General features: G+C 38.4%; 1 protein-coding gene across 7 annotated transcripts in view; it reads left to right on the forward strand.

The window, feature by feature from the left end:
• The first annotated feature begins 6,458 nt into the window (after positions 1 to 6,458).
• RECQ4A (DNA helicase (RECQl4A)) overlaps positions 6,459 to 27,950 on the forward strand; it is a 49,731-nt gene continuing 28,239 nt past the window's right edge. The window contains exons 1-5 of one of the 7 annotated variants that reach the window (XM_077382215.1): positions 6,459 to 6,606; positions 7,316 to 7,377; positions 9,645 to 9,706; positions 26,246 to 26,345; positions 26,901 to 27,065. In XM_077382215.1, the coding sequence (XP_077238330.1) occupies positions 26,317 to 26,345; positions 26,901 to 27,065 (194 nt within the window). In that variant the 5' untranslated portion in view covers positions 6,459 to 6,606; positions 7,316 to 7,377; positions 9,645 to 9,706; positions 26,246 to 26,316. Of the gene's footprint in view, positions 6,607 to 6,642; positions 6,714 to 7,315; positions 7,378 to 9,025; positions 9,047 to 9,644; positions 9,707 to 26,245; positions 26,346 to 26,900; positions 27,066 to 27,950 lie in introns of those variants that run through there. The other 6 variants (XM_077382375.1, XM_077382457.1, XM_077382610.1 and 3 more) reach the window with 6 other exon arrangements.

Genomic DNA, 27,950 nt, shown 5'->3' on the forward strand with positions numbered 1-27,950 from the left:
CGGGGAAGTCGACCAATTAGGAAAGACTCCCAAGACAGTAAGTTTCTTATCAATAAGGATTCTACTCTCTATAAAAGGAGACCCTCACACATTCATGGAACTACGTCTGACTTGATCCTCAAGAAGGGGTACGTAGGCAATTTGGGAAGACCAAGTTCAGTCGCATCCTCTCCCACCCCATAAACGGTCTCTCTTTTTTCATCAATTAGTATTGCTTAGATATTGTTGATGCCGATTTCTGACTTGAGCGTCGGAGGGTGCACCTGGAGTCCCCCTCTGGGCGCCCTTCTAACGTTGTTTTTTGTGAGCGTAGGCACCCATAGATCCGAGCTCTACCAATCCAAACGGCTGGATTCATCAATAACCTCGCCCGATTCTCAGGTACGAATTTTGGCATCATCAGATTGGCGCCATCCGTGAGACCCGAAATAAAAAATCCAAGCATGATACTAATTCCGAAGAAGGGCATGTTGGGGAAGAGATTGGACTTCCCTCTCGGATCCTCATCCGGAAAAGCGCCGGGGGGCAAGAGATCCGCAACTCCTTGGGTTTCTTGTAGTGGTCCCTGATCAACGACGTTTTCATGGAGATCACAATGCCCGCACATTCTGGATCGTTTATGAAACGATCGGAAAAAGCGGTTGGATGTACCAAGCCGAGCTCTACTATTCTCGGAAATCAGGTTCTTTTCTTTTCCTGCTCCTTTTTATTTTCGGCAGAGGATAAAGAAACTCTGTGTCAAGGCATTGAGGGTAGTTAATAATAAACCAAAATGCATATCCTCTCCCTTACCACTTTAAAAGAGAAGAAAGGAAAGTCCTTGTGTTGACGGAAATAATTCAACAAAAGTCCCTTCCATACACTTACGCAACAAGCATTAAAATATGACTTGTTGACACATTGGGAAGAGACAAGAATTATTGTGTTGGTGGAAAGGAGATTAAAAGTTAATAATTTAACTATGTCAGCAAAAGCAAGGGTGAGCATATCAAACCCATTGTTTTTTATAATGGCACTCATGGTTTTGATAATGGCTCCCTATCTATTTTTTACATGGGACTTCGTCCGTGAGTTAAAAATAAGCTTTTTACAAACGCACACCCCTATAGTTTCGGTAGTGATAGCCATTCTCAAGGCAAACCAAAATTTCTAAAAAGCTATTCATAGGCGCCATATGAAAGTTGTCGTTTTGATGATTGTTAAAGAGTTTGCTTATTGATAAATATCACGCATCTGTTAGTTGGTGTTGGGAGCCTCTTCTAATCATGTATGTTGAAAGGGATAGGTGTTTTATAAAACTGACCGAGATCCGACCTTTTCGTGTTCGGTTAGTATTGGTCAAATTTTGTTAAAATAGGTCTCTGTCGGCCCGTTCTCCCGGAAGGTGATAGTGAGAGTGAAGTTTCTTTTTTCCTTAGGAAACCACTATCTCTTTTGATATTTCCACCCTCCTCTAAATAAAGTGAAATTCCAAAGCCTTGTCATAGAAGGCATGTGAAATTTCCTATTTGCAAACAACCCACCTTTCCTGGAAACTAGATCCCTGTTTCCAATATATATATATATATAAGAAAAAGGAATTTGCTTAACATGGAAGTCAATTGTTCCGGGAAATCGGTGAGGACGGCATTCCTAAGCGTGTGGCCACAGATGCGGCCTCTACACAGTGCAATGTTTAAGGCGTGATAGTGGCTGCCCAATCTCATCAAAGTACGAGGTGATCTTAACACCCCGGTTTTAATAAATACACCCCCTACTTTTACTCTTTGATTCTTGGACAGTTATAGCCCATTACACACTTAGCACAAAACAATAATTAATATTCAAATTCCTCTAATGAGTTATTTGAATAGCCTTCAAAATTTGGGCCGTTTTATTTGATAGACTCTTATGAAAAAAGTTCTACATACTACCCATCGGCAAAATCATGGTAAACAACAGGGTATTTCAAGTTACCAGGTTAATGCTCGCTATTGAGGTTTTTAAACCATGCGTAAAGATGAGCTTTCCTCAAACAATGTGGGTCACAGTTTTATCTTGTTGGAAATTTTATGTTTTGCTTTTGAAACCCGTTTACATGATAAGAACCTATGTAAAAATTCCCTCTGCAAAGGTCGTCTCCAAGACCGACCTTAGCCGAGGATCTCTTACAAAGCTCAACTCATGTCCCTAAATTGATTCGTCTACTCCCATGGCATCCCAATAAGGCACTATAAAGGGAAATCACAAATTGCCAGAGAAGAGCTATTGCAATCCCTCCTCTCTTTATCACCACTTTTGATCGTTTTTATCGACAAAAATGGGGTGAGGGCAAGTGCTGCCAATACAACCTTGGTGATGATGAGCAACACTCGGCGAAAGTGAAAGGCCGAGGGCGTACATAAGGAAACAGAAGGCGAATCAGTGGAAAGTTCAGGCAAGTCTTCGAGGGAGCAACTATTCCTCCCAAGGCTTCCATTTTAGTCACACTGTCCCCTTTGGGATTAGTAGGGTCCTTTGTTCGGACTCTAGCAATGAGGGCTCCCATCAATCTATGGATTCAAGAAACAGAATTGTCTGTCCCAATGACCAAGGAACGTCGGAAAACTCGCCCCCTCATGGGAAGGGCCCTATAGAGTTACAAGGATCTTACGCCCAGGAGCGTACCAATTGGAAAATCTAGATGGCGCACCAATCCCCAGGACATGGCATATGCAAAACCTAAGGAAATTCTATCAGTAAGTCTAGTTAGTTTTTCTTTGATTAGTTTTTGTTATTTTCTTATTCTTTTTTCAAATCCAGGAATAAGTAGAAACAGTTCTTCTGAAAGGATGTAATAAGGAATTTAGCTTAATGAAATAAAGTTTACATTTATTTCAAAAGTGTTCCTATTATGTTTCTATATGTTTCTATACATGCTTGAAAGATATTAAAAAAATAATTTCAGCCCCCACCAATTGTGTAGGCAAACTGAGTAAACAAAGTAAAATGCTTGTCAAACCTTTAAAACGGGAAGAGACAAAGCCCTTACATACCTATGTTTCAAAAATATAAACTACACTAATTAACCTATTAGGATTAATGCCCACCGACCGAGCAAATAAGTCAATCGAGTAGGGTAAGGCACTTGTCCGACCCATTAGACAGGAGGACTCGATGCCGTTACACCAATTAACCTCTTAAGGTTAATGCCCACCGACCAAGCAAATAAGCTGGTCGAGTAGAGTGAGGCACTCGTCTGACCCATTAGATAGGAGGACTCGATGCCCAGATCTTCGGATCAACCAGATGATATGTAAAGTGCGACTGAGGTTGATCATCCCGGATACCACTAAAAATATCACTGGATATGAGTTCCCTCCTCATAAAGGATGGCGGGTCACTCGACTTCGAATTGATCAATCGAAGAAAGACGACCGACGTGTAAAGCACAAAGGGAATACCCGTAAATTGTTGCCTTTACAAAGGAACGATAGAGTGTATCCCTAATTAGTAAGAGGAATAAAGGGAACAAGACCGAACGTCCGGCCCATTCCCCACAAAGGTAACAGGACCGAACGCCCGACCCACCCCCTTTACGTGGAATCCCCTTTTTTATTTTTAAATAAGAAAGATAGAGGAAATAATCAGCGTAATATAAAAGAAAACCCCGTCCCTCACAGAGGAAAGGCTAGAGGTTTATGAGATTCATAACACGAACCCTATCCCCCCATAGAGGCGAGGAAGAGAGCTCGTATCCATGAATAAAAAGGAACATGACCCAACGCCCGGCCTACTTTTCATTATTAGGTTACTCTAATCATTTTTAAATGAGAAAGGAGATAACCAGTTTAACAAAAACCTAGGCCCCTGTAAAAGCAAAGAGGAAGGATTTACAAATAAAATTAACACATGCCCCATCCTCCCTAAGGGTAAGGAGTGAGAACCTGTGTATAGTGTTAACAAAATGTAAGGTACCCACCGGTACCGGGTTAGTAGTGCCAATAAAGGCACGGGTCCTACAAAGTATGTACCCCACCATGGAGGTAAATATTACAGATTAAATATATATATATATATATATATATATATATATATATATATATATATATATAATAATGTTTTGCACACTAGTGCATCTGAGAACGATAAAAAAGGATCAGCTTCCTTAAAAAGGAACGGAAACCTGGGCATAGTATAGACATAAGACTGTAACGGAAAAAGTATTCATAAATACTTGGCTGCCAACTAAGGCAAACGTTTCACAAAGTTTACAAAGCCTAAATTCACAACTCGTCAAAATTCGATAATTTGGACATCGACCCATCAAAGAGAGGTGATTTAAACACCCTAAAAATGATGGGAAAAGTTCTTTAAAAATGTTCATGAAGAGAAAAGACTTGGGGATCTAAGTCAGTAACTAGCGAAGAGTCGGTAACGACTTCGTCCGCCTTGGGAGCACAAAAGGGAACACCCAAAAATCGTAGCCTTTTTAAAGGTATGGTAGAGTGTGTTCTCTTTCCATAAAGCTCCAAGTGAGGAAGCTTTATTCCGAGCTTTTGAGGCCAGGAATCACTTAGAGCTTAGCCTCATCTCCGGATTCTCTATATAAACTCCACCCAGCTCAACTTATAAGTAAGCCGAGGAAGAGAGTTTAAAGATCGCCAAGGGACAAAGCACGACTTCACCCTCCTAAGGTTGAAGCTCGAAAGCTCAAAATTGTCTCAGCATGCTCCAGAACACATCCGACCTTACTCCTAAGTAAGTTGAGGAAACAATATATTTAAGAATTCACTAACTTAAGAAGCTCGGACATGCTAAGGATAGACTCCACGCTTCCGAACTTCTTGCCGCCGAACTTCTGTAAGCTCGGTCAAACATCTAAAAACCGCCTCATTAAAGGTCCGTTCCGAGAGATCTTAAAAGATCTCCAAAGCCAAGAGCTACTTCCTTGACCCGAAAATGGCTCAAGGAAGTGGGGGGACAATATGTTGGGGGTAAAATCGGCATCTCCCTTAGATAAGCGACACGTGGCATCTCCGAATATTTAGAATCCGACTCATTGGTTTTAGAAGGAGAGATAATAAAATATCATCCTCTCCTTGAATATAGCAATGTTCCTAGTTGGGAAACCGTCCCTCAAAGAGGTAATATGCTGTAAGGCGGTGACTTTCCACCTAAAAAGTAATCCTATTAACAGTAACTTGATCGTTTAGGGAAATATGATATCTATTAAAAATAGATATATACCTATCTCCCGGGGAAGTCGACCAATTAGGAAAGACTCCCAAGACAGTAAGTTTCTTATCAATAAGGATTCTACTCTCCATAAAAGGAGACCCTCAGACATTAATGGAATTACGTCTGACTTGATCCTTAAGAAGGGGTACGTAGGCAACTTGGGAAAACCAAGTTTAGTCGCATCCTCCCCCACCCCATAAACGCTCTTTTTTTTATGAATTAGTATTACTTGGATACTGTTGATGCCGATTTCTGACTTGAGCGTCAGAGGGTGCACCCGAAGTCCCCCTCCGGGGGCCCTTCTAACGTTGTTTTCTGTGAGCGTAGGCACCCATAGATCCAAGTTCTACCAATCCAAACGGCCGGATTCATCAGTAACCTCGCCCAATTCTCAGGTACGAAATTTGGCATCATCAGGTTGGGTCGAGACAAGTTTTTATTTTTTAGCGCATGATATTGTCTAATTCCAAGGATTGTAGAAAACAACAAATCCTCTAAAAAAATCTCTAAATTTGTGCCATCAAGTGCATAAATTTAAAAAGGAAACTATTTTTTCACATCACAAATAACATCACCTCAATGAAAACAATTACATCAACGTATTGGAAACAAATTTGCCATGTTATTCAAGAGATATTTAGAAAGTCGCCGAACACCTATATGAGTCCGGTCAGATATCAGTTTTCAGTTTTTTTTTTTCTTTAAACCCGACCTTACCCAAGATTAAGTCGGGCTTTTCAACCTAAAACCTGACCCAACCTTAGACCCATTATTTTTAAACTGACCCAAGTTATTTTCGGGTCTTGATGAATGACCATGAGAAAAGGATTATGATCGTTAGAATGCCACAACAAGATCTTCTTCTTTCTCTCTATCCTTTTGAGTAAAGACTAACCCCTACTCCCTCTAAAGCAAGGATTGACCCTTCCCTTCGTTCCACTCATCCAGATTAGAGACATTGACTATAAGTATTACTAGTCGATGCGGGCCGGGTCCAGTTGGGACCTTACTCCCACTTATAGAGGAAGATTTTGTCGGGTGTAAGAGCGAATTGTCCCGCATTTTTCAAAAGGTACTGTATGGCCACACATAGGATGATCCAAAACGTTCATTTGCTATATCAATATCAAAAACTCTCTTGAGAGAACCCTAAATCGCGGTTGATGGATCAAAGGCCTACGATCAATGGATCAAGGCATTACCAATAACATTTTGCTGTAGTCCGACCGCCCGTTAGTTTCGTGAAAAGTCTAACTCCATCCCGCGCTAAATTTAAATTACCAGGAAGCCGCCCAAACAAAAGACAAAATGCCATTTCTCTCCTTCGCAAATCACAAGCAAACCCTTATTCCCTCATTCCCGCCTCTTCCGCCTACACATATATCAGTGAAATTTCACAATCACAAGGTCAGCTTTGTATTTCTCCACAACGTTCCGTCTTTTAATCCATTTGCCTTGAAATCTTTGATTGTTAGAGTTGCTTATAGAGACATCCGATCTGATGCATTTCTAGGGTTAGTTACATTTTTTATTGAATGTACAATACCTTGTTTTTTTTCAACCATATTCCCTTTCTCTCGTTCTTATATGGTTGATTTTGAGAGTTAGGGAAATTTTTAATGTCCAAAATATCTAGGGTTTTGAATTTCTTTCCTCGAGCTTTTATCCGTGATTGAGTAGTTTCAAATATGTTTCTTTAGGGCCAAACTTTTTCTTCAAAAAGCCTTTTCTTATCACCATTTAGAGGGAAATGATGTGATTATAGTTAATTTAAAGGGATATTATCATAAATTGAAGACCCCTCTTAAGTAAAATTTTGTTAGGGTTAGTTCAAATCGTCTGTTTTCACGTGTTAAAAAAGTAGGTGCTTTTAGAAATATTTTTCCTGTAATCCAAACAGGGCCTCAGAATTTTATTCTGATTTGACTTTTTATCAGCCGAATGCAAAAAAGAGTGCTTCCCGAATCCATCCGCCAAAACACAATGTGAAATATGGATTGACTGCGAATCCATTTATTTTTTTACAATATTTCAGTATCTTTATTGGGTTAGCCTATCATTTAAGGATTTACATTGGTGAGATAAGAGAAAGTGGACTGAAGTTGAATTACAACAGGTCTTTTGCGACAGATGAAATGTTGGAATGGAAGCTATCTGGTTAAGGATTGAGAAGGTCTGGTACGTAATTGCTGTATTTTCTTACAATTCTTAGTGATACTTATGATGTGGTTGTGGAAGACTGGAAATCATGTGAAACTTCAAATGTAGGATAGCTTTATGTCATATAATTTTTAATAACATGTGGCACTGGTTTTGATATGATTGAGCCTATCATGGGTTACACTGTATGGAACTTGTAAATTTGCAAGTGTAGTGCATTGATGAATTTGAGATTGGTAGTTTATGAGAAGCCTATTCATACATGCATTTTTAAAGGAAACTAATATATAATAAGACTATTGAACATGTTAGGAGATTTTGTATGGTGTAAGGCCTCGAGTATTTTTCAAAAAGAACTGCACGGCCCACACCATAGGATCGTCCAAACCATCCATTTGACAGGCTACAACATTAATAGGCTGCGCCCAAGAAATCATTCCCATGCGATGATCTTTAGCTCTCCCAAGGTGGGTCGGGTTTTCTAAAACCCTACCCTGCTCGGAAAATTTCCTCGGGTCGGGTCAGGTCTAATTTTTATGGGGAAACCCAAGATTTATAAACCCGAGCCTACCTGAGATAGTTTCTCGGGTTGGTTCGAGACGAGTTTTTATTTTTTAGCGCATGGTATTGTCTAATTCCAAAGATTGTAGAAAACAACAAATCCTCTCAAAAAATCCCATCAAGTGCATACATTTTAAAAGGAAACTATTTTTTCACATCACAAATAAGATCACCTCAATGAAAACAATTATATCAACGTATTGGAAACAAATTTGCCATGTTATTCAAGAGATATTTAAGAAAGTCGCCGTACACCTATATGAGTCCGATTAGATTTCAGTTTTTTTTTTTCTTTAAACCCGGCCTTACCCAAGATTAAGTCAGGCTTTTCAACCTAAAACCTGACCCAACCTTAGACCCATTATTTCTAAACTGACCCAAGTTATTTTCAGGTCCTGATGAATGAATGTGAATAGCACCATGAGAAAAGGATTATGTTCGTTAGAATGCCACAACAAGATCTTCATCTTTCTCCCTATCCTTGTAAGTAAAAGACTAACCCGAAAGCGCGTTTCACCCCTATTCCCTCTAAAGCAAGGATTGACCCTTCCCTTCATTCCACTCATCCAGATTAGAGACGTTGACTATAAGTACTACTAGTCGATGCGGGCCGGGTCCAGTTGGGACCTTACTCCCACTTATAGAGGTAGATTCTGTCTGGTGTAAGAGCAAATTGTCCCGCATTTTTCAAAAGGTACTGTATGGCCACACATAGGATGATCCAAAACGTTCATTTGGTATATCAATATCAAAACTCTCTTGACAGAACCCTAAATCGCGCTTGATGGATCAAAGGCCTACGATCATTGGATCAAGGCCTTACCAATAACAGTTTGCTGTAGTCCGACTGCCCGTTAGTTTCGTGAAAAGTCTAACTCCATCCCGCGCTAATTTTAAATTACCAGGAAGCAGCCCAAACAAAAGACAAAATGCCATTTCTCTCCTTCGCAAATCACACGCAAACCTTTATTCCCTCATTCCCGCCTACACATATATCAGTGAAATTTCACACACACAAGGTCAGCTTTTTATTTCTCCACAACGTTCCGTCTTTTAATCCATTTGCCCTGAAATCTTTGATTGTTAGAGTTGCTTATAGGGACATCCGATCTGATGCATTTCTAGGGTTAGTTACATTTTTAATTGAATGTACAATACCTTTTTTTTTTTAACCATATTCCCTTTCTCTCGTTCTTATATTGTTGATTTTGAGAGTTAGGGAAATGTTTAATGTCCAAAATATCTAGGGTTTTGAATTTCTTTCCTCGAGCTTTTATCCGTGATTGAGTAGTTTCAAATGTGTTTCTTTAGGGCCTAACTTTTTCTTCAAAAAGCCTTCTTTACCACCATTTAGAGGGAAATGATGTGATTATAGTTAATTTAAAGGGATATATCATAAATTGAAGACCGCTCTAAGTAAAATTTTGTTAGGGTTAGTTCAAATCGTCTGTTTTCATGTGTTAAAAAAGTAGGTGCTTTTAGAAATATTTTTCCTATAATCCAAACAGGGCCTCAGAATTTTATTATGATTTGACTTTTTATCAGCCGAATGCAAAAAAGAGTGCTTCCCGAATCCATCCGCCAAAACACCATGTGAAATATGGATGGACTGCGAACCCATTTATTTTTTTACAATATTTCAGTATCTTTATTGGGTTAGCCTATCATTTAAGGATTTACATTGGTGAGATAAGAGAAAATGGACTGAAGTTGAATTACAACAGGTCTTTTGCGACAGATGAAATGTTGGAATGGAAGCTATCTGGTTAAGGATTGAGAAGGTCTGGTACGTAATTGCTGTATTTTCTTACAATTCTTAGTGATACTTATGATGTGGTTGTGGAAGACTGGAAATCATGTGAAACTTCAAATGAAGGATAGCTTTATGTCATCTAATTTTTAATTACAAATGGCACTGGTTTTGATATGATTGAGCCTATCATGGGTTACATTGTATGGAACTTGTAAATTTGCATGTGTAGTGCATTGATGAATTTGAGATTGGTAGTTTATGAGAAGCCTACTATTCATACATGCATTTTTAAAGGAAACTAATATATAATGGGAGTGTTGAACGTGACCGGAATCAAAGGCTAGTTTTCATGTAAATATTGCCATGGAAGTTTTAGTTAAGGTTATGAGGGTAAGGATCGTTTTGAGTTGACTATTTAGCTCATGGTTGGAAAGTTCTGTCTTTCCGTGATGGAGGGCCATCAAGGATCCAAAACAGTGTTTAAAAACGCGGATCTGATGCGGAATGCGGCCAAAGAAAAACCTAGTCAACTCGGCGCGGACGCGGCCAAGAACGCGGTTGAGAGTCTGAGATGTAATTTTTTTTTTTTATAAAAAAATAAATATAAAAAAATACAAGATGTGACCATCAAATGGACGGTTTAGATCATCCTATGGTATGGGCAGTACAACATTTTTGAAAAAATTTTGGACTATATGTGACCTATCAAATGGACGGTTTGGATTATCCTAGTGTGGGTAGTACTGCACTTTTTGAAAAAAATTTGGACACACACCATAGGATGATCCAAAGATCCAAACCGTCCATTTGATGAGCCACAACCTTAATACTTTAAGTTACCTTTTTTTTTTCAAGTGTTAAAGATGTAAGAAAATTTAGAAATATTTTTTCTTTCCAAACTTTTACATAAAATTCATGCAATCCAAACGGGTCTTTAGATTTAGGGGAGTGATATCAGCAACACCATGATTTAATAAGGGCGGTCATAAATTCACCTCCTTCTATTACAGTATTCACCCCCTATTTTTCAAAATGGACTGTCCAGCCCATACCATAGGATCATCCAAACTGTCCATTTGATGGGCCACAATCTAATTAGGTTGTGCCCCAAAAATCTTTTCCATAGGATGATCCTAGCCCTCCGATCTATAGAGAAACTCCATATAATCAAGCCTCTATAGATCAGACGGCTAGGATCATCCTATGTAAATGATTTTTGGGGCACAACCTAATAGATTGTGGCCCATCAGGTGGACAGTTTTGATCATTCTAGGTGTGAGCTGGACAATCCATTTTGAAAAATAGGGGGTGAATACGGTAATGAATGGGGGTGAATTTATGACTGCCCTTGAATAATTGCACAAATCCAACATGTCTCTTCTTTTCTTTTGAAAAATTGGGAGTTGCAATAAAATTTGATACCTATTTAAATTACTAAAAGACAAGATGAGTCAAATGACTGTACTGGTAGCAAAAACGAGGCACTTTTAGTGATGGGAAAGAGAGGATAAGACAGAAGCAAAAGAGGGGCTGGCATTACACTGCCAAATAAAATAAAATAAAATAGTGCATTGCTTTTGCGTAAGTGATGTATTTGCTTGCCCTCATATTTTACTTGGACACCACTTTTTGTTATAATATTTTACTATTATTTAACACTAGAGGGGCTGCCCCAAGTAAAAAAGAAGGCCGGATATATCATTTCCTCCATCTTCTTCTTCTTCGCAATTTAGGATATACAGGGTTTTTCAGCGGCAAATGGTGGGTGTTCGAAATGGCCAAGACTCGGCCAGGACTCGCCGTGTCTGGGACACCAAAACGTGGCCATTGCAAATCCGCGTCGACTCGGCCGAGTTCCGAGCCGAGTCGCCGAGTTTTAAAACACTGATCCAAAAGCCCTCTAGTGGAGCCCATGCTGTTTGCATTCAAGCGGGGCCTACATGAGCTGTTTTGAGTTGACTATCTAGCTCATGGTTGGAAAAGATAACCGCAAGAGGAGTATTTGTATCATTTGGCCCTACACCAAATTTTTTGAAAATGAGGAATTCTCCCCTCATTTTGGGTTGTCGATATGCAGGGAGGGCCTACCCCTGATTGGCTCAAGTGGAGTTCTTAATTTTATGAGATTTGTTTTATCTATTTAGTTTTTAATAAAAAACCAGATTTGATTTAGAGTTCTAGCAGATTTGGAAGTTGTTAGGATAGAGTTTAGGAGATTTCTAAGGGGATAGGACTCTAAAAGAATAGTCTTTTAATTATTTTATTTTAATTTGAAAAATTCGACAAATGGGAATAGTCCATCTTTGTCGACTACCTTGGAGGGTATAAATGGATTAGGATAAGATCAGTTAGAAGTTGTTAGGATGGAGTTTAGGAAAGGGGATAGACATAGTTACCGGATTCACCATCCGCCCTCCGATCCGCGATCCGGGGTCGCACGATCCCAAACGTGGTTCGCTAGCGACCCAGATCACAAAAAATGACAAATCGCGGCGACCCGCGAGAGAGAAAGAGAGAGATGCATATAGACTAAGAGAGAGATGGAGAGAGAGCTACAAATTTTATATATTTTGGGATGAATTGGAACTAGAGCTTTATTTTTGAAAAAAATATGTAGGGCATACATGAGGTTTTTTTTATTAAATGGATGTAGTATGGACTATGGAAGGATATTCATATATTCCAACGAGAACTTTCTTTTTGAAAAAAATATGTATGACATACATGAGTTTTTTATATTTTGTGTATTAAATGTATGTAGTGTGTACTATGGAATGACATCTTGTAAAAATATATGAAATTATATATATACCCTCATCATACCGCGGACCGGGCTACTATCGTACCTCGTACCCGTTCCTGTACCACGTGCTGGAACGAACCGCGTTCCAAGTAACATTGGATAGGAGTTTAAGAGATAATTATTTTAATTATCCTTTTTTTTTACTTTGAAAATTTTGACAAGTGAGAATAGCCCATCTTGGTCAATCACTGTGAAGGGTAAAAATTGTAAAGCCATTGGCCTTTTATGATATTGTGGGATTAATAAAAACTGCGAGTTTACTTTCTTAGTTTCTTGAATGGTGTGATGCCTTCTTTGTGCAAGTGTGATTCTTGATTACATCTATGTGGTAAACTTAGACTGTGGTGTGACGCCACAACCTGCGGTGCAACGTCTTAGCCATCTTGGATTGTCTAGGTATGCTGCCTAGATTGTGGTGTGATGCCTTCTTTATGCAAGAGTGATTCTTGACTACATCTAGGTGGGAAACCTAGATTCTTGAGGGTGAGAAGCCTTCCTTCCAAGTGTCACGCCTAGATCGTGGTGTGATGCCTTAGGGGTTCTTGGATCGTCTAGTTGTGACTCCTAGACTACGGAGTCACGTTACAAACTGAGGGTGCAAAGCTCTAGAGCAATCTGGAGTGATTCCAAGTAATTTATCTCTCGTTCTCCTAGTTTATTTTCCTTTTCTTTTGATATGAATCCTAGTTTATTTTCCTTTCTTTTTTCCACATCATTCTCTCCACCAAATCCTTTACCTTTCCTCTTTTCCCTTTTCCACATTCCCTTTGACCTTCCCTTTTCCCGATCTATTTTCTTACTCATCCTATAAACTATCCAATCATTCAAGAATGAATAATTGTCAATCCCCCCCCCCCCCCCCCGCCCGATATTGATCTTTACCCTTTATCAGATCTATAGCTTTCTAGAATAGTAGAACCCTTCTTTAAACATTTTTCAAGAAACCCGTAAAGAATTCAAGAAGCCCATCAAGCAATCAAGAATCTAATTCTCTTCTCTCCTAGATCTCTCTTGCATCATTTGGGGTATCAGAGCTTTGGTGAGATCTTGTCTTCCTGATGCGATCGCATCTTTGCGGGAAGAGTTACGCAAGTCCCCAAGGATGCGTTATTTTCGAGGTTCACTAATCAACTGCTAGAATTGGAGTCACAACTGGTAGTTCAGCGCAGGCTACCTAAGCGATGTAAGTTGACGCCAAGGCGACCCAAGATGCCCTCTATTTGTCAACAATGTCGTGAGATCAGAGATCTTGAGCTTCTGAGGTACTGTGTGGAATGCTGGATGTGTCCTAGGCACTAAGGCACCTCTATTGCTTGAATGGAATCACAATTGATTGAGAACATGCCTGTGGAAATATGAGGTTTGCTCGCTGCTGCTTAGTCAACAACCAGAACCTCTGGCCTTATGGATACAACTAGAACCTTTGTCCAAAGCATATCAACCAATGCTCTTGACAATGTTGAGCCTTCCTAAGTATGTTTGGATGTGCGTTATAGGCTCGAAGAGTAGTGGAATAAGAAGTCAAAAGGGAAGAGACAAGCATTGGATATATTTAGAATTACCTCTCGGAGAATAGTGGAATAGACTTACAATAGTGTTTGGTTGGTGGCATAAACTCGGCGAGTAGGGGAATTAAGTAGGGGTGTAATTACCAATATAGAGAGAAGAGAGGGGGAGTAAAGAGAGAGAGAGAGAGAGTGAGAAAAAGCACCATTCCCAAGTTTTTTCAACCAAATTCTACCTTTTTTGTAAAATTTGGTTTGAAAGTTAGGAGGGGACATTAATGCCACATGGGCAGACATGCAATAATTATCTAGGAAACATGTCTAGGAGACTATTGGAAATTCTATGCAATATTGGCAACCAAACGAGGATTGGCATTTGAAATTCCTTCAAAATGCCAACGGCTGCCGAGATATAATGTTCAATCAAACACTGCCCAAGCGTGGACCAATGATGGAGGGCCATCCATGAACTAAAAATCCTCTATTAGAGCTCGAGCTGTTTGCAACCACGTGTGGTCCACATGGACCACTTCCCATGAATAAACCCATGGAAAAGACAACTGCAAGAGGAGAGGGATATTTGTATCATTTTGCCCAGGCCAAAATTTTCGAAAGTGGGGAATTCCCTTCTATTTGGGGTCTCGATATGTAGGGAGGGCCTACTGCCTATCCCTGGCTGGTGCAAGTGGAGTCCTTAATTTTAGGGTATTTCTTTATATATTTTAATTTTAATAAAAAATCAGATTTTATGTAGAGTTCCAAGTGGATTAGGATAAGATTAGTCGGAAGTTGTTAGGATAGAGTTTAGGGGATTTCTAAGGGGATAGGAGTCTAAGAGATAAGCCTTTTAATTATTTTATTTTAATTTAAAAAATTTGACAAGTGGGAATAGCCCATCTTGGTCGACCACCTTAGAGGGTATAAATGTAAACCCATTAGCGTTTTATGATATGGTGGGATTAATAAAAAATTGTGAGTTTACTTTCTTGGTTTCTTGGATAGTGTATTGTAAGACCATTGACCCTTTTATGGATATGGATTGATTAATGCAATTCAGAGTTTATTTTCTTGGTTTCTTAAATGGTGTGATGCCTTCTTTGCGCAAGGGAGTGATTCTTGATTACATCTATGTAGGAAACCTAAATTTTTGAGCCCCGCCTTTATTCTTGGATCGTCTAGGTGTGACACCCAACCCGAGGGTGCGAAGTCTTAGAGTAATCTGGAGTGATTCTTGGTATTTTATCTCTCGTTCTCCTACTTTATTTTCCTTTCCCCTCCCTTTTCCAGATCTTTCTCTTGACAACACCTTTACCTTTCCTCTTTCCCCTTTTCCACATCTCCTTTTCCCCGTTTCCACATATCCTTTCACCTTCCATTTTCCCGATTACTCAACCTATAAACCACCCAACCATTCAAGAACCAATAATTGTCATTCGTTTCCCTTTCCTTATCAAATCTATAGCCTTCTAGAACCCTTCTTTATACATTTTAAAGAAACCCATCAAGAAATCAAGAAACCCATTAAGCAATCAAGAACCTCTTTCTCTGCTCTCCCAAATCCACTTTGCGTCATTCTGACTAGAAGAACGAATCATGTTTACCATCAGCTGAACCGACATTAAAATGGAAATGTCTTTTACCCTTTTTTTCTTGAAATGGTTTGGCTTTTACCCAAATTCATTTAGATTTAAACAACGTTGTTGTTAGAAATTTAGAATAGAGTTAGGGTTAGAGGAAGAGAAGGAGAAGAGGAATGGAGATTATTGATTTTAAATTTTTCAAAAAAAAAAAAAAAGAGAAGGAGAAGAAGAGTGGAGAAGATGGTGAGACTCCAGTAGGGAGCTCCCATGTAAAATGATGTATATATAAGGACCAACTACCAACTAGGGGGGCAATCAAGTACAATGCCAATCATACCCCTCACCTACACAGTAATGATTAAAATACCCCTAACTACGCTTCAATACTCCCCCTCAAGCTGGAGCGTATACACTATGGATCTCCTGTTTGCTATAAGGGAGACAACAACAACAACTAAAAGTACAACAAAGGACCATACAACAAAAAGTACAATAAGCACATACACATATCCGGCTTGGTATAACACTCAAGCTGCTGTGGTGAATACATAATGAAAGCATAATAAAAAATGAAGGAGAGCAACGGCCACAATGAACGGCATCGAGATCAACAACCATCAAAAGGAGCACCTTCCCTAAAGTAGCACAACAACAAGAGCAATCAAACAGTGCCTCTCCTTGAATGAGAGCACAACGAACAGATCTGCATATCACGAGCAATGGAGGTGCCATGGTATTGGCAGGAACATCAATGGTCCGCGGGCAAAAAAGAGCACACCAAAGGTGCGCATAATGAACATCGGCGAAGCAGCACAACGCTAAGAGAAGATAACCACTGATTGGGAAACCATCAGAGACAAGGTCGACGGGGAAACCGTCGCCTTGAAAGAATAAGGTGTAGAGAAGAAAAAGGAAGGTCGGCGGGAAAACAAACCCGTCGCCTACAAGAGAGCCGACCAGCGATGGGGAAACCATCGCCTGGAAAATAGAGGTCGACGGGAAAACAAAGCCGTCGCCTCTAAGGGAGCCGACCAACGATGGGGAAACCATCGCCCGGAAAAGAGAGGTCGCCGGGAAAACAAAGTCATCGCCTGTAAGAGAGCCGACCAACGATGGGGAAGCCATCGTCCGGGAAAAAAGGGAGGTCGACCGGAAAACTAAGCCGTCGCTTGTAAGAGAGCCGACCAACGATGGGGTCACCATCGCTCGGAAAAGAGAGGTCGACGGGAAAAGACTATCGCCTGTAAGAGAGCCGACCAACGATGGTATTTGGAATCATCGCCTGGAAAAGAGAGGATAAGGCATAAAACCGAGAATGCAAAGACACAAGAGAACGAACAATGTAAGGAGGAGACAACAAGGCTGACTATGGAGCACAACCACACTCCTCGGGAGAGACTACATGAGCCGGAGAATACAAGATAACATGACACAACAAGAGAAGAAATCAACAAGACAAGAGAGAAGACAACAAGAGAACATAGAAGACAACAAGACAAGAGGCCACTCCATCATGGAACTATATGACAACGTAACACTCCCCCTTAAGAAAGGACAACAAGGAGGACAACACTCTCTCAAAAAAGAAACGACAACACAAGAAGAACTACATGCTAACACTCCCCCTCAAGTTAAAGCTGACAGGCTCTTAACTTGCAACCAAAAGAAGACGAGCAAGTCAGACATTTCACCAAACACTTGGTATGTGCCTTGAAGAACAACGTAAATGACATAGAATAACACATGAAATAGATGGATGGAGTGGAAGAAAACCTGGGGGGGGTGGGGCGGATACTCAAGACATAAAGAGAAGAGGGAAAAGAACTAGAACGAACTCAAAGAGTGTGGAGTTAGAGAGGAGAAAAGATTTGGGGAGTTAGAACAAAAAGGAGAGGTGTAGGGATTGAGGAGAAGAACAAGGGAAATTATAGGCAAAAAAGAGGGCTGTTTTGTTGTTTTGTTTTCTCTTTGTTTTTTTTTGTTTTGGAAGGTTTGAATGGATCTACGAATGGTATTTACAAGGGGGATTTAGGGTTTAGGGAGCCAAAATAAGGGTTAGGCTGTAAGGATTATGGAGTTATGGCTAGGAAGAAGGGTTTGTGGCAAAAAGAAGAGGAAAAGAAAGAGAATGTGCTGTTGGGGGTGGTCGGAAGGGGTTGCCGGACGGTGGCCGGAGAAGGGAGAAAGAAGTAAAGAGAGAAGTGGCCGGAGAGAGAGAGAGAGAGAGAGAGAGAGAGAGAGGACTTTTCATGTTAGAATAGAGTTAGGGTTAGAAGAAGAGAAGGAGAAGAGGAGTGGAGAAGATGGTGAGACTCCACTAGGGAGCTCCCATGTAAAATGATGTATATATAAGACACAACTAGGGCAACCAAGTACAATGACAATCATACCCCTCACATACAGAGTAATGACTAGAATACCCCTAATTACACTTGAACAATTGTGATGGAATTAAGGAATCTTTGAGTTCAATGAATCAGCTGATACTATTTTTATCAATATTATTATTTTTTGGTAGGTAAGCTGGAATTGAACTTGCGACCTCAAGGTTGAGGCATAAAACTTCACCAAAAAATAAATTAATTAAAGAGTAAGGAGTGCAAGTATCATTATTCTTGTTATCTTGTAAATATTAAATTGAGTAATGTGGTCCATTAAGTACCTACATCTGTTGGGCCAATCGTGTTAACTTAGTTGAACAAGTAACACATAAGTTTTTGGGAATTTTTTCTTTCTTTCTTTTACCATTGATTCATAAAAAAAATAAGGGATATCTTTGGTTTTGTTGGAAATATTACCATCTGAGATCTTTCCATCAACTGAATCTTATTAGAATCTCATTGCCTTCGAACAAAGCATTATGATTCTATGTCAAGTGTCACAATTCTTTTTGTTTTCATATCATCAATTTTCTCTTTATTGACCCGCATTTTCCATATTTTTAGTCCTAGATCTTCCATCGTGTGCATTGCAATAAAAGAAGTATTGTTACAAATGGTGTCTACTTGCCCGATATTCATTACATGTTGAATTTTGCTTCTCCCATTTCCCTTTCTTTGAAATAAGGTTGTCATAAAATCTAGACACCATTTGTTCTGCTTTCTTGAGTATGGTCTGATCGAATTCCTAGTCCTTTGGTAGACAACTTCTCGCACAATGAGATCGTGCTAGAAATGTTTTCTCATTTCCAAATTTCCATAGTGTCAAAAATTCTTTTGTACCATTAAAAAAAATGAAAGATTCTTTTGTATTTTTTGTTGTATTAGAAAATTCGTGGTTTTTATTTTTAAATTTATTTAAGTGTCTTCTATTAATGTTGTTATTTAAGTCTCGTTTTCAAAAAACATGTAATTGACTGATTATTTTTTTTATCTTAATAAAAAACAATCTTGATAGTTCTCTTGTTACTAAGTATACTACTATTTAAATTATTGGTGCAGTGATTGTTTGTTTTAGTTTGCGAGTAGGAATTTGCTACATACATGCAAAGGAAAATGCTACTGTGGTTCTTGTCGCTTGGGATGTCATGCTGAATGTCTCCATTTTACTCGTAGCACACGTGTATGACGATTGGGGCTTTTGATTTGATTGGCCATTGCTCATATTTTGGGGGAACTTTTTTATTGTCCATTTGTAGGTAATTATTTTTTTGGCTATGTTTGCACCAATCATGGTTCACACATGGCATGTGTACCTTGGAGGTAGTTGGAATATCCCATGCGTACGATAAATGACTACAAAAGTCCACTCCTCAATGGTTTAGCTTTTTTGGTGGAACCGTCAGCGAGGCTTTAAGGATCAAGGGCCTAGGTCATGAGATCATGGTGTTCTCAATGGCATTTGGTCGGACATTGTTGCTGTTTGAATCAATGGATCCAATCGTGTAAACGAGGCAAAAGTGGGGCCATAGAAGTGTCTTTCAGGAAGGAGCATAAAAGGAACTTTATTTTTGGCATTTACCCTTAAAATATGCTGAACATACTGTTGAACTCGAAATTTTATAAAAAGGGATAAATGTAAAATCCCTTAATAAGATAACAAGAGAGAAAATAGAGGTGGTTATGCGTAATGTTATTCTCAAAAGTAAAAGGGATAAACATGAAGTTATACACTTTAATAAAAAAAAAAGAAAAAAAAAGAGAGTCGGACGAGTAAAGGAAAAGAGATTCCTAAATTTGTGGAAAAGAAGAAGTCTCGCGAATGAATAGAGTCATCCACTTCAAAAAATGGAGTTATGCAACTTCACATAAAAGAGGGAAGTTGAAATTGTGGAACCAAAGATATGGATGAGGTGGCACCCACAACTCAACTCAACTCAACTAAGCCTTTGCCCCAAATTAGTTGGGTCGGGTCAAAAAAGAGAAAGTGGAGATCGTGAAATCGAAGATAAGGGATGAGTTGGCAATAACCAACTAGTCTAAGGAAGCTCTATAAATAGAAGAAAGGTCCTTTTGAGAAGGGATTCAATCCAGGGGATAAAAAGCTACGAAAAGGAAATATCCTTTGGAAAAAAATCGAAATGAGGAGAGAAAAAGCTACGCGAAAGGAGAAAAAGAAGAAAGAGAAGAGAGAAAGGTGAGAAGGATTACTGGCTAACTGTTTCCTTTTATTCTTTCTTTCTTTTTGTAGATTTTCTCAGAGGGAAGAAGACCTTTCTCTTTCATGAGAATGATGAAGAAAATCCCGTTATAATTTCTTTCAGAAACTTTCTAAAGGTCGCTTTAGGATCTCTTCTCAGAGACTCTCTAAAGGGAGAATACCTCCAGGAGAAAGATGTTAAAGATGAAGGTTCTCAAAAAAGAAGACGGAAGAAAATCTCTTTAGAATATCTTCCAGAGACTTTATAAAGATCCCTTTAAGATCTCTTCTCAAAGACTCCCTAAAGGGAGAAGACCTTTCTTCTCTAGGAGAAAAATGATAAAGATAAAGGTTCCCCAAAAAGGAAGACGAAAAAAAATCTCTTTAGAATCTCTTTCCAGAGACTCTCTGAAGGTCCCTTTAGGGTCTCTTCCCAGAGGCTCCCTAAAAAGAGAAGACCTTTCTCCTCTAGGAGAAGGATGATAAAGATGAAGGTTCCCCAAAAAGGAAGACGAAAGAAAATCCCTTTAGAATCTCTTTCCAGAGACTCTCTAAAGGTCCCTTTAAGATCTCTTCTCAGGGACTCCCTATAGGGAGAAGACCTTTCTCCTCTAAGAGAAGGATGATTGTAACGACCCGATTTCTGTGACCGGATTGCTGCGAGCAAACACCTGTCAAAATACTCACATATATATATATATATATATATATATATATATATTTTTTTAAACCATATATGTAAATTAAACAACCATCATTCTTATTCCAATCCCAATAATGTTCCCTTACATAACATTCACTTAAAATAATTAATCATCTGAATAAAATCTCAACTAGACAAGCTAAACTAGATTAAAAGTGTCGACCAAGTTGTATCGTCCCCTTATTTGATCGCTCCCATCCCCTACGCTCCTAAATGTCTTCGTGCGCAAATGCACTCTCATTAACGCTCTCTAGTCTTGGGGAGAAAAATAGGGTCAACAGGATGATAGAAACTAAACCAGTATAAGAGTTCAATTTAAAACAACAGATCAAGATCCATATATTATAAATATGACAGTTGTAATTTTCCAGAATAATGATTTACCAAAATTTTCTGCAATTGAATAGAAAAATCATTTTAAGGTGAACAAATGTACTAATAACTGAAAAAGAATAATTCAATAACAATAGGAACAATTATAAATCTGCTACATTCTTATCATATCAATTTCATTTAAACCTAGGGCACTCCAGCTCCCACTAGCTTGTTCCCCTTGCCGACACGGCCGACTCCGCGTGGACTTATTACGGTAGATCATACCGCCTAGGGACTCTTGGTCTCCGTAGGATTCCGACATCAAATAGGAGTTGCGCGGTTCTCCCAAGTTGTATACATTTAATTACAGGGATAATTCAATGGTTTCCCATCACCCTTCCCCATTTCCTTTTCTTGGATATTTTATATAGTTCAATACGTCTTCCAAATTCTTTCAGGTAAATGAGAAACTAAGGTTAAGTTAAAATTTTCCAATGGAAAAGCAGATTAATGCCATGCGATATAAGAATTGAATTTCATAAAATAAATTTAGAAACAATAAAATTTTATAATACTTCACCCTCCTTGTTGTAGAAATTGAAAACCCATACAAGCAGAGTTAGCTATCACCTGCCTTAATCTTACCAACGCGGTAGGATGAGATAGCTCCTGTTAGAGAGTGGAGTGCAACGATCCTGAAGTCACATAGTTGAGTGTAGAGAATGACAGTTTAGCCAAGGTTCAAGTTGCTAAAAAATATTTGTACACTACTTAATCTTGATTCTGTCCCATAGTGGGACTCACACATACTCTTAATTACACCATATGGCTGCCTTGTTCGAGCATACAATCACACTCACAAAAACACTAATAGCTGCCCTGTTTAAGGGCATAAAACACGTACAAAAAAAATGCTTGTTTGCTATTTTGTTCTTGGGTACAAAGAACAACACACAATTAAAACACTTATTCGGAACTCAAGGTCATTAAAACAGTTAAGTGTTCGTACTCTTATTATTTACATGCCACCCCCAAAATATACATACGTAATAGCATGCAAGAAACCCACTATATTGAAAATAAAGGGGCTGTTTTGAGAAAATAACTCAATAGCTATTGTACCCTGCCTGCACGCATGAACTGCCTTTAAGGAAAATAATTACATATATAATATATGTCATAATTAATGACTATTTTGAAAGAGAAGTCCATCCAAATTTTTTTATAAACAGGCATAGGGTCTGTTTCAAGAGAAACCATTATATACTCTTAAGATTCATACTTACGATCATTGGGTCATAAGAACTGACATAACATAAAAAAAAATCATTTGATCCAGGTGTGAAATCATTTATGAGAAAATTGAAAGAAAACCATTCACCCCATCTTAATACAATTGTTGGAAAAAGGCTCTTGTAATAGATCGTTTTATCGTTGTACATATAATTAGCACTGTTTGGGCATGTGCGAGGTTGTTCTTATGTACAATAGTTACATATGTCCATTGAAAATCAAGGCCTACATAAAATAAAATTTTAGTAGTTTTATTTCTACATACAGATATTATTTTGGAAATAAAAGAATCACTTTATTTAACATATGACCTGGAACTGTTTGAATAAAATTCATGTACCAAAATTACTCCACTTAAAATTGTTCATAGATAGATATCCAAAAGTATCATTTTATTTGTGTAACCAGGCCTAATAGAATAGAGTATTCATCCGTAGTATAATTATATATATAATAAATTCGGAATACAAACGCTACCATCCTCTCATTTAGTTTATGTACATAAATCCGACGGAATCGATTTTATTTATTTATTTACTTGAATTGGTTTGACTTCATTCCTATGTAACAATATCACCTTATTTATTTCACCAGTAAAGACTGAAAATTAGAAGATTATAAGATTTTTAAGAGGAAATAAACTACTAACTTGAAGAGTGTACGATTTCCAAAGGTGAAAGATGATTGACAATGCCTTGAACAAGCCTTTCTTCTCCTCTCTTTTCTTATTATATATATTTTTTTTCTCAGTTCTCTCTCTCACTTGGGTGTCCAGAAATTTGGACGTGGGAGAGAGCCCAAGTTTCTTATATTCTTCTCTTCTTTGTTGTAGTTTTGGTTGCTTTCCCTAATTTTGAATTTTAGGATCCCTTGAATCTCTTAACTAATCTATACAATATGGTTACTTAACCTTTAAGTAACCCAATCTCTTTTTTGATTTCCTACCACAAGATCTTATCTTTTAAGTAATTTGCTACAATTAGTGATTTTGAATTTCAAATGAGTAAATCTCACAGATTTTTCTTATCTTTTGGGCACCATCTATATCTAAAACCTACTTTTTTTACCTCTCCTTCTATATATGGGCTCTTAACTAACATATTGGGGAAATTATCGAATCCATCAAATCCCCACTAATTTAGGTGTGTAACAAAAAAAGCATAGATTAGAAATTTCAAAACTTTTGTAACGCCTATTTTGGTGGGCAACAATATACGCCCCATATTTTGGTGGCTAAAGTGCATTCCTTTGTTAATTTATTTCACCCAACTTCGCCCCTAATTAATAGTTACTTTTATTATATAATAGTAGGTTAGTCACACCCTTTAATCTTTGGGTTAGAGGTGGGCCCATAACTTCTTTAACTTGTTATATATATTACTTCATTATATATTATATATATAACTTCATTATATTAGGTATGTAAAATGTGGGGTGTTACAATGATCAAGATGAAGAGAATCATTTCCAAGACAAAGAAATTCCATCAGTGAGGATCTGTTCATAAAAATCAAATCTTTCGAAAAGTCCTTCTTTCCGGAGGATAATTAACCAAAAGTTGTATTTAGATAGGAAACCTCTTGATGGATAATCAGAGGTATTTTCTTTCTTCAAGAAATGTAATTAATGGCCAATAGAGTCGGAAGTGTATGATTCCTACGAAAATCAATAATACCTCTTCTCGGAAGAGGAAAATTTGATTTCAATGCATTTTATGTGTGTGATTCTCTTTTTCATGCATGTGAAATTTGTTGCGAACACATACAATATCAATTTGTAATTTATGCATAGTTACATGAAAAAGAGAATCACACACATAAAATGTAGCTACCTAAACCAAGTCTAGTGTACGTACCTTGTACCAGGGGAGTGACCCAAAGAAACTGTCCTGCTTGTATCACAGATTGGGGGAAGTACTGAAGTAGTATACACATAAGGTATGTTTGGATTACGGGAATCAGGAATCAGGTTAAGCATCCCATCACGTTCCAATTCCAATTCTCCAATCAATATGTTTTGTCATTCCGATTACAGTGTTTTGGTAAGCACAGGTTTGCAAAATATCAATCGGATTAAGTACCTTCGCACAGCCCTTGCCGTTCAAAATAGCTGCTTGGACAGCAACACCATAAGCAATTGATTCATCTGTGTTGATGCTCGTACAGAGCTTTTTCTCCATTGAAGAAATCATGTTGTTGACTAGAATGACATTGAAGCAAATCCTGCATGACATATGAAGAAAAGGGTTCTTGCAAGATGGGGGTTTTTCTGCAAAGGGCTTTTGCAGAAAAGGGGTTTTTATCACATGAATTCTTGTTAGGAAGATGAATATGATTGGAGGGTTTTCAGCAAAGGGCTTTTCCATAAAAGGGTTTTTTATCACACAAGGGTTACGGAGAAGTTGATGACATTTTCTGTGAAGGGCCTTTTGTGAATGTAGAGAGAGAGGCCGGGGGGACGTATCCCCTTATTCATTTGCACATTATACTTTTTTTGGTGAGAAAAAAAACATCTGCAACACAATGTTGAGTAGTGTGTTAGGGTAATTTAGTCATTACTTGTAACATTAGGGTATTGTAGTCACATTTAAGTTGAACTTTTTGAAGATGGCAAAGGCTTCTTCATACAATTGAGCTTCCACGGCTACCCCACTGCAGTAACCGAATGCCCCAATGAAAGGTTCGTAGCTCTGGACGTTCTAGCGAGAGTGAAGGCCTTCACCCCCTTTTTTCCCTATGACACCCCATCCAGTGTAGTGTATCTGTGACTGCGCTTTGTAGTTTGTACTTTGTACACTGTAAGTGGGTGGCCCAGGGAAGAAAAAAGGGGCAAATATATCATAGATAGGCAACGCATTTCCTAATAAAGGGTTCAAGAACCTGATTCATCACCCTTATAAATGTGCTGGGGGCGTTGGAGAGAGGGAGGGGGGGGGGCATATTTTCTAGATTTCTCCAATATTTTCGAGGTTTTTTTCCACGACTGGAATCAAGAATACCACCTCTTTGGGAGTTATCAAGTTCTGCCCAAAATTCCGGTCTTTCTTCTGCCCTATCATACCCTTGACTTCGAAAAAATTTACCCAAACGCCCGAATCGGCAGGGCAAGAATCAAATACTGATTCTAATTCTGGATTCCTGCGATCCAAACGGGCCCATATTGCTCTCATACCTCGTATCAGGGTGAACCGCGTTCCCTGGTCACATGGGGTTGGACCACGCCACAAACAAAGCACCGTAGCATAGTTATATATATATATATATATGTCGGACCATGCCACACATAGAGCACTGTAGCATAGTTTATACTTTATATATATATATATATAATATAATATAATATAATATAATGTATGTGCCCATGCACACTTTCCTTGTGTGTTTTTAAATGTGTTCCCTTAATTCTGCTTTTGTGTTGACATTCCCTTAATTCTGTTTTTGTGTACATGAACTGAACTCCCATTTCCTACCTTTTTGTTCTTTACTTATTTTTGTTTATGAAACGAGTGAAGATCTCTTTAAGAATATGGGAGAAATAGAGAAACAATAATAAAGCGGCCACTCAAGTATGGCATACTAAGTTCTATGCATTTGGCATATGATCCCCAAACCTCTAACTAGTTACCATGTTGGACTAATTTTGGTAGCCAGTCAGTTACCGCACTGCCTTCCCTATGAAAGTGAGTGAATTGATGACCCTCCATCTTCGGAGGGAATACTTCTTTTTCTGTTTGATAATGGATAAAATTAGTTTTTGATGTTTACTTATTTATTGATTATTTTTTCTCTTTTGCAGGCTTTTGTGTTCATGAATTCGTCATGGTAAAGGGGGGTGCCATTATTTGAAGCGTCTGAGTATGTTGGCCGATGTCTAAGGGAAAACCTTTGAGGCAAGGGTAACAATTGCATGCATTCGGTTAATTATGAAATATTTGAATATACTGTACCCAGTCCACTTCTTTTCATTTTTCTTTTCCTTTTTGTTTCTTGAGTGGCTGCTTGCTTATGACTTTTGACACCAGGTCAATAATTGCAGGCATGCGGTTTTTCTTTTTCTACTTCATTTTTTTGCGAGTAATTGCTTTCTTGCTTTGTCACAAATATCTCCGATATTTTCAAAATATCGCGTTTTTATCGCGACATTTTGATAAAACGCAAAATCCCGAAATAATCCCGAGATTTTCAAAATATAGCAATATTTTCATTTTATCATAAAATATCGTGATAATATCATGACAGTATCCAAGAATTTTTACGGTATTTTTATTTATAATTTTTTTCTTAAATTTTATTTTATTTTTATATTTTTTTAAAATAGTTTTTTTTTTTTCATTTTTTCCTGATATTAACCCTAAAAAATAAGAAAAATTAATATATCCTGAGATTTTCCCTTGCCGAGAAATTCCCGAGAATGATATTTCTGACATAGCTTTCTTGTGGTGCTTATGCAGCAAAGGCAATCCGAACTCATGTGATGGTAAATCTCCTAAAGTTAATTGGTTGCATCATGTTGATGCCCTCGAGAATTTCTCATGTCAAAATAAGTTCCTAAGCTCAAACTTCCACTTCTCTTTATCAACACAAAAGCCTTTTGCTGAAGGAGTGGGGCACTCAAGGTATGTGCTCAAATGCATAGCATAGACTTCCAATACTCTCCTTTCTTGTTATGTAGTTTTATAATATTTGTCTGTTGCTTTTAGTGAGTATGAGCTTGTTGGTATTAATAATTAAGATACAGTAGTAAGATATTTTTCTTGATTAAGTATGTTAAGGAAGACATACAATATGCACTCTAGGAAGTCCATCCTGAAACTACAATTAGTCACAACCATGGTTTTAAATTTTGGCCGAAATACTGAAATTTGGATTTTGGCCAGGACCAAAATTTAAAACCAAAACTCGACTCTACAAAGCCTTTGTCCCAAACTAGTTGGGGTCGGCTAAATGAGTCCTTTAGAAAAATTTCATGAATAAGGAATCTACCCGGCTCTAGTTGGGTTCTTCTACGTGGATCATTTTCTTCCATTCTATCCTATGCAAGGTCATGTTCTTTGTTATGTTCCTAGCTGTCAAGTCTTTCTTAACTGTTTCTACCCAAGTTGTTTTCGGTCTGCACCTACCTCTTTTTACTCCATCAATTTGGCACGAGTCGCCTCTTCTCACCGGAGCATCCAAAGGCCTACGTTGGATATGTCCAAACCATCTTAAGCGGTGCTCTCTCATCTTCTCCTCAATTGGTGCCACCTCCACCTTTTTACGTATCTCTTCATTTTTAATTCTATCTAACCTTTTGTGTGGCCGCACATCCATCTAAGCATTTGCATCTCCGCTACGCACATCTTATGCACATGCTGCTTCTTGGTGGCCCATCTGAGCCGTACAACATGGCTGGCCTCACAGCTGTCTTATGAAACTTTTCCTTCAACTTGGTAGGGATTTTACGGTCGCACAGAACTCCTGAGGCAAGCTTCCACTTCAACCAACCTGCTCTTATGTCATCT

The sequence above is a fragment of the Tasmannia lanceolata genome, unplaced genomic scaffold, assembly GCF_043159265.1.
Source record: "Tasmannia lanceolata isolate RefF3 unplaced genomic scaffold, GAP_Taslan_0.1 ptg000002l, whole genome shotgun sequence".
Taxonomy (NCBI): Eukaryota; Viridiplantae; Streptophyta; class Magnoliopsida; order Canellales; family Winteraceae; genus Tasmannia; species Tasmannia lanceolata.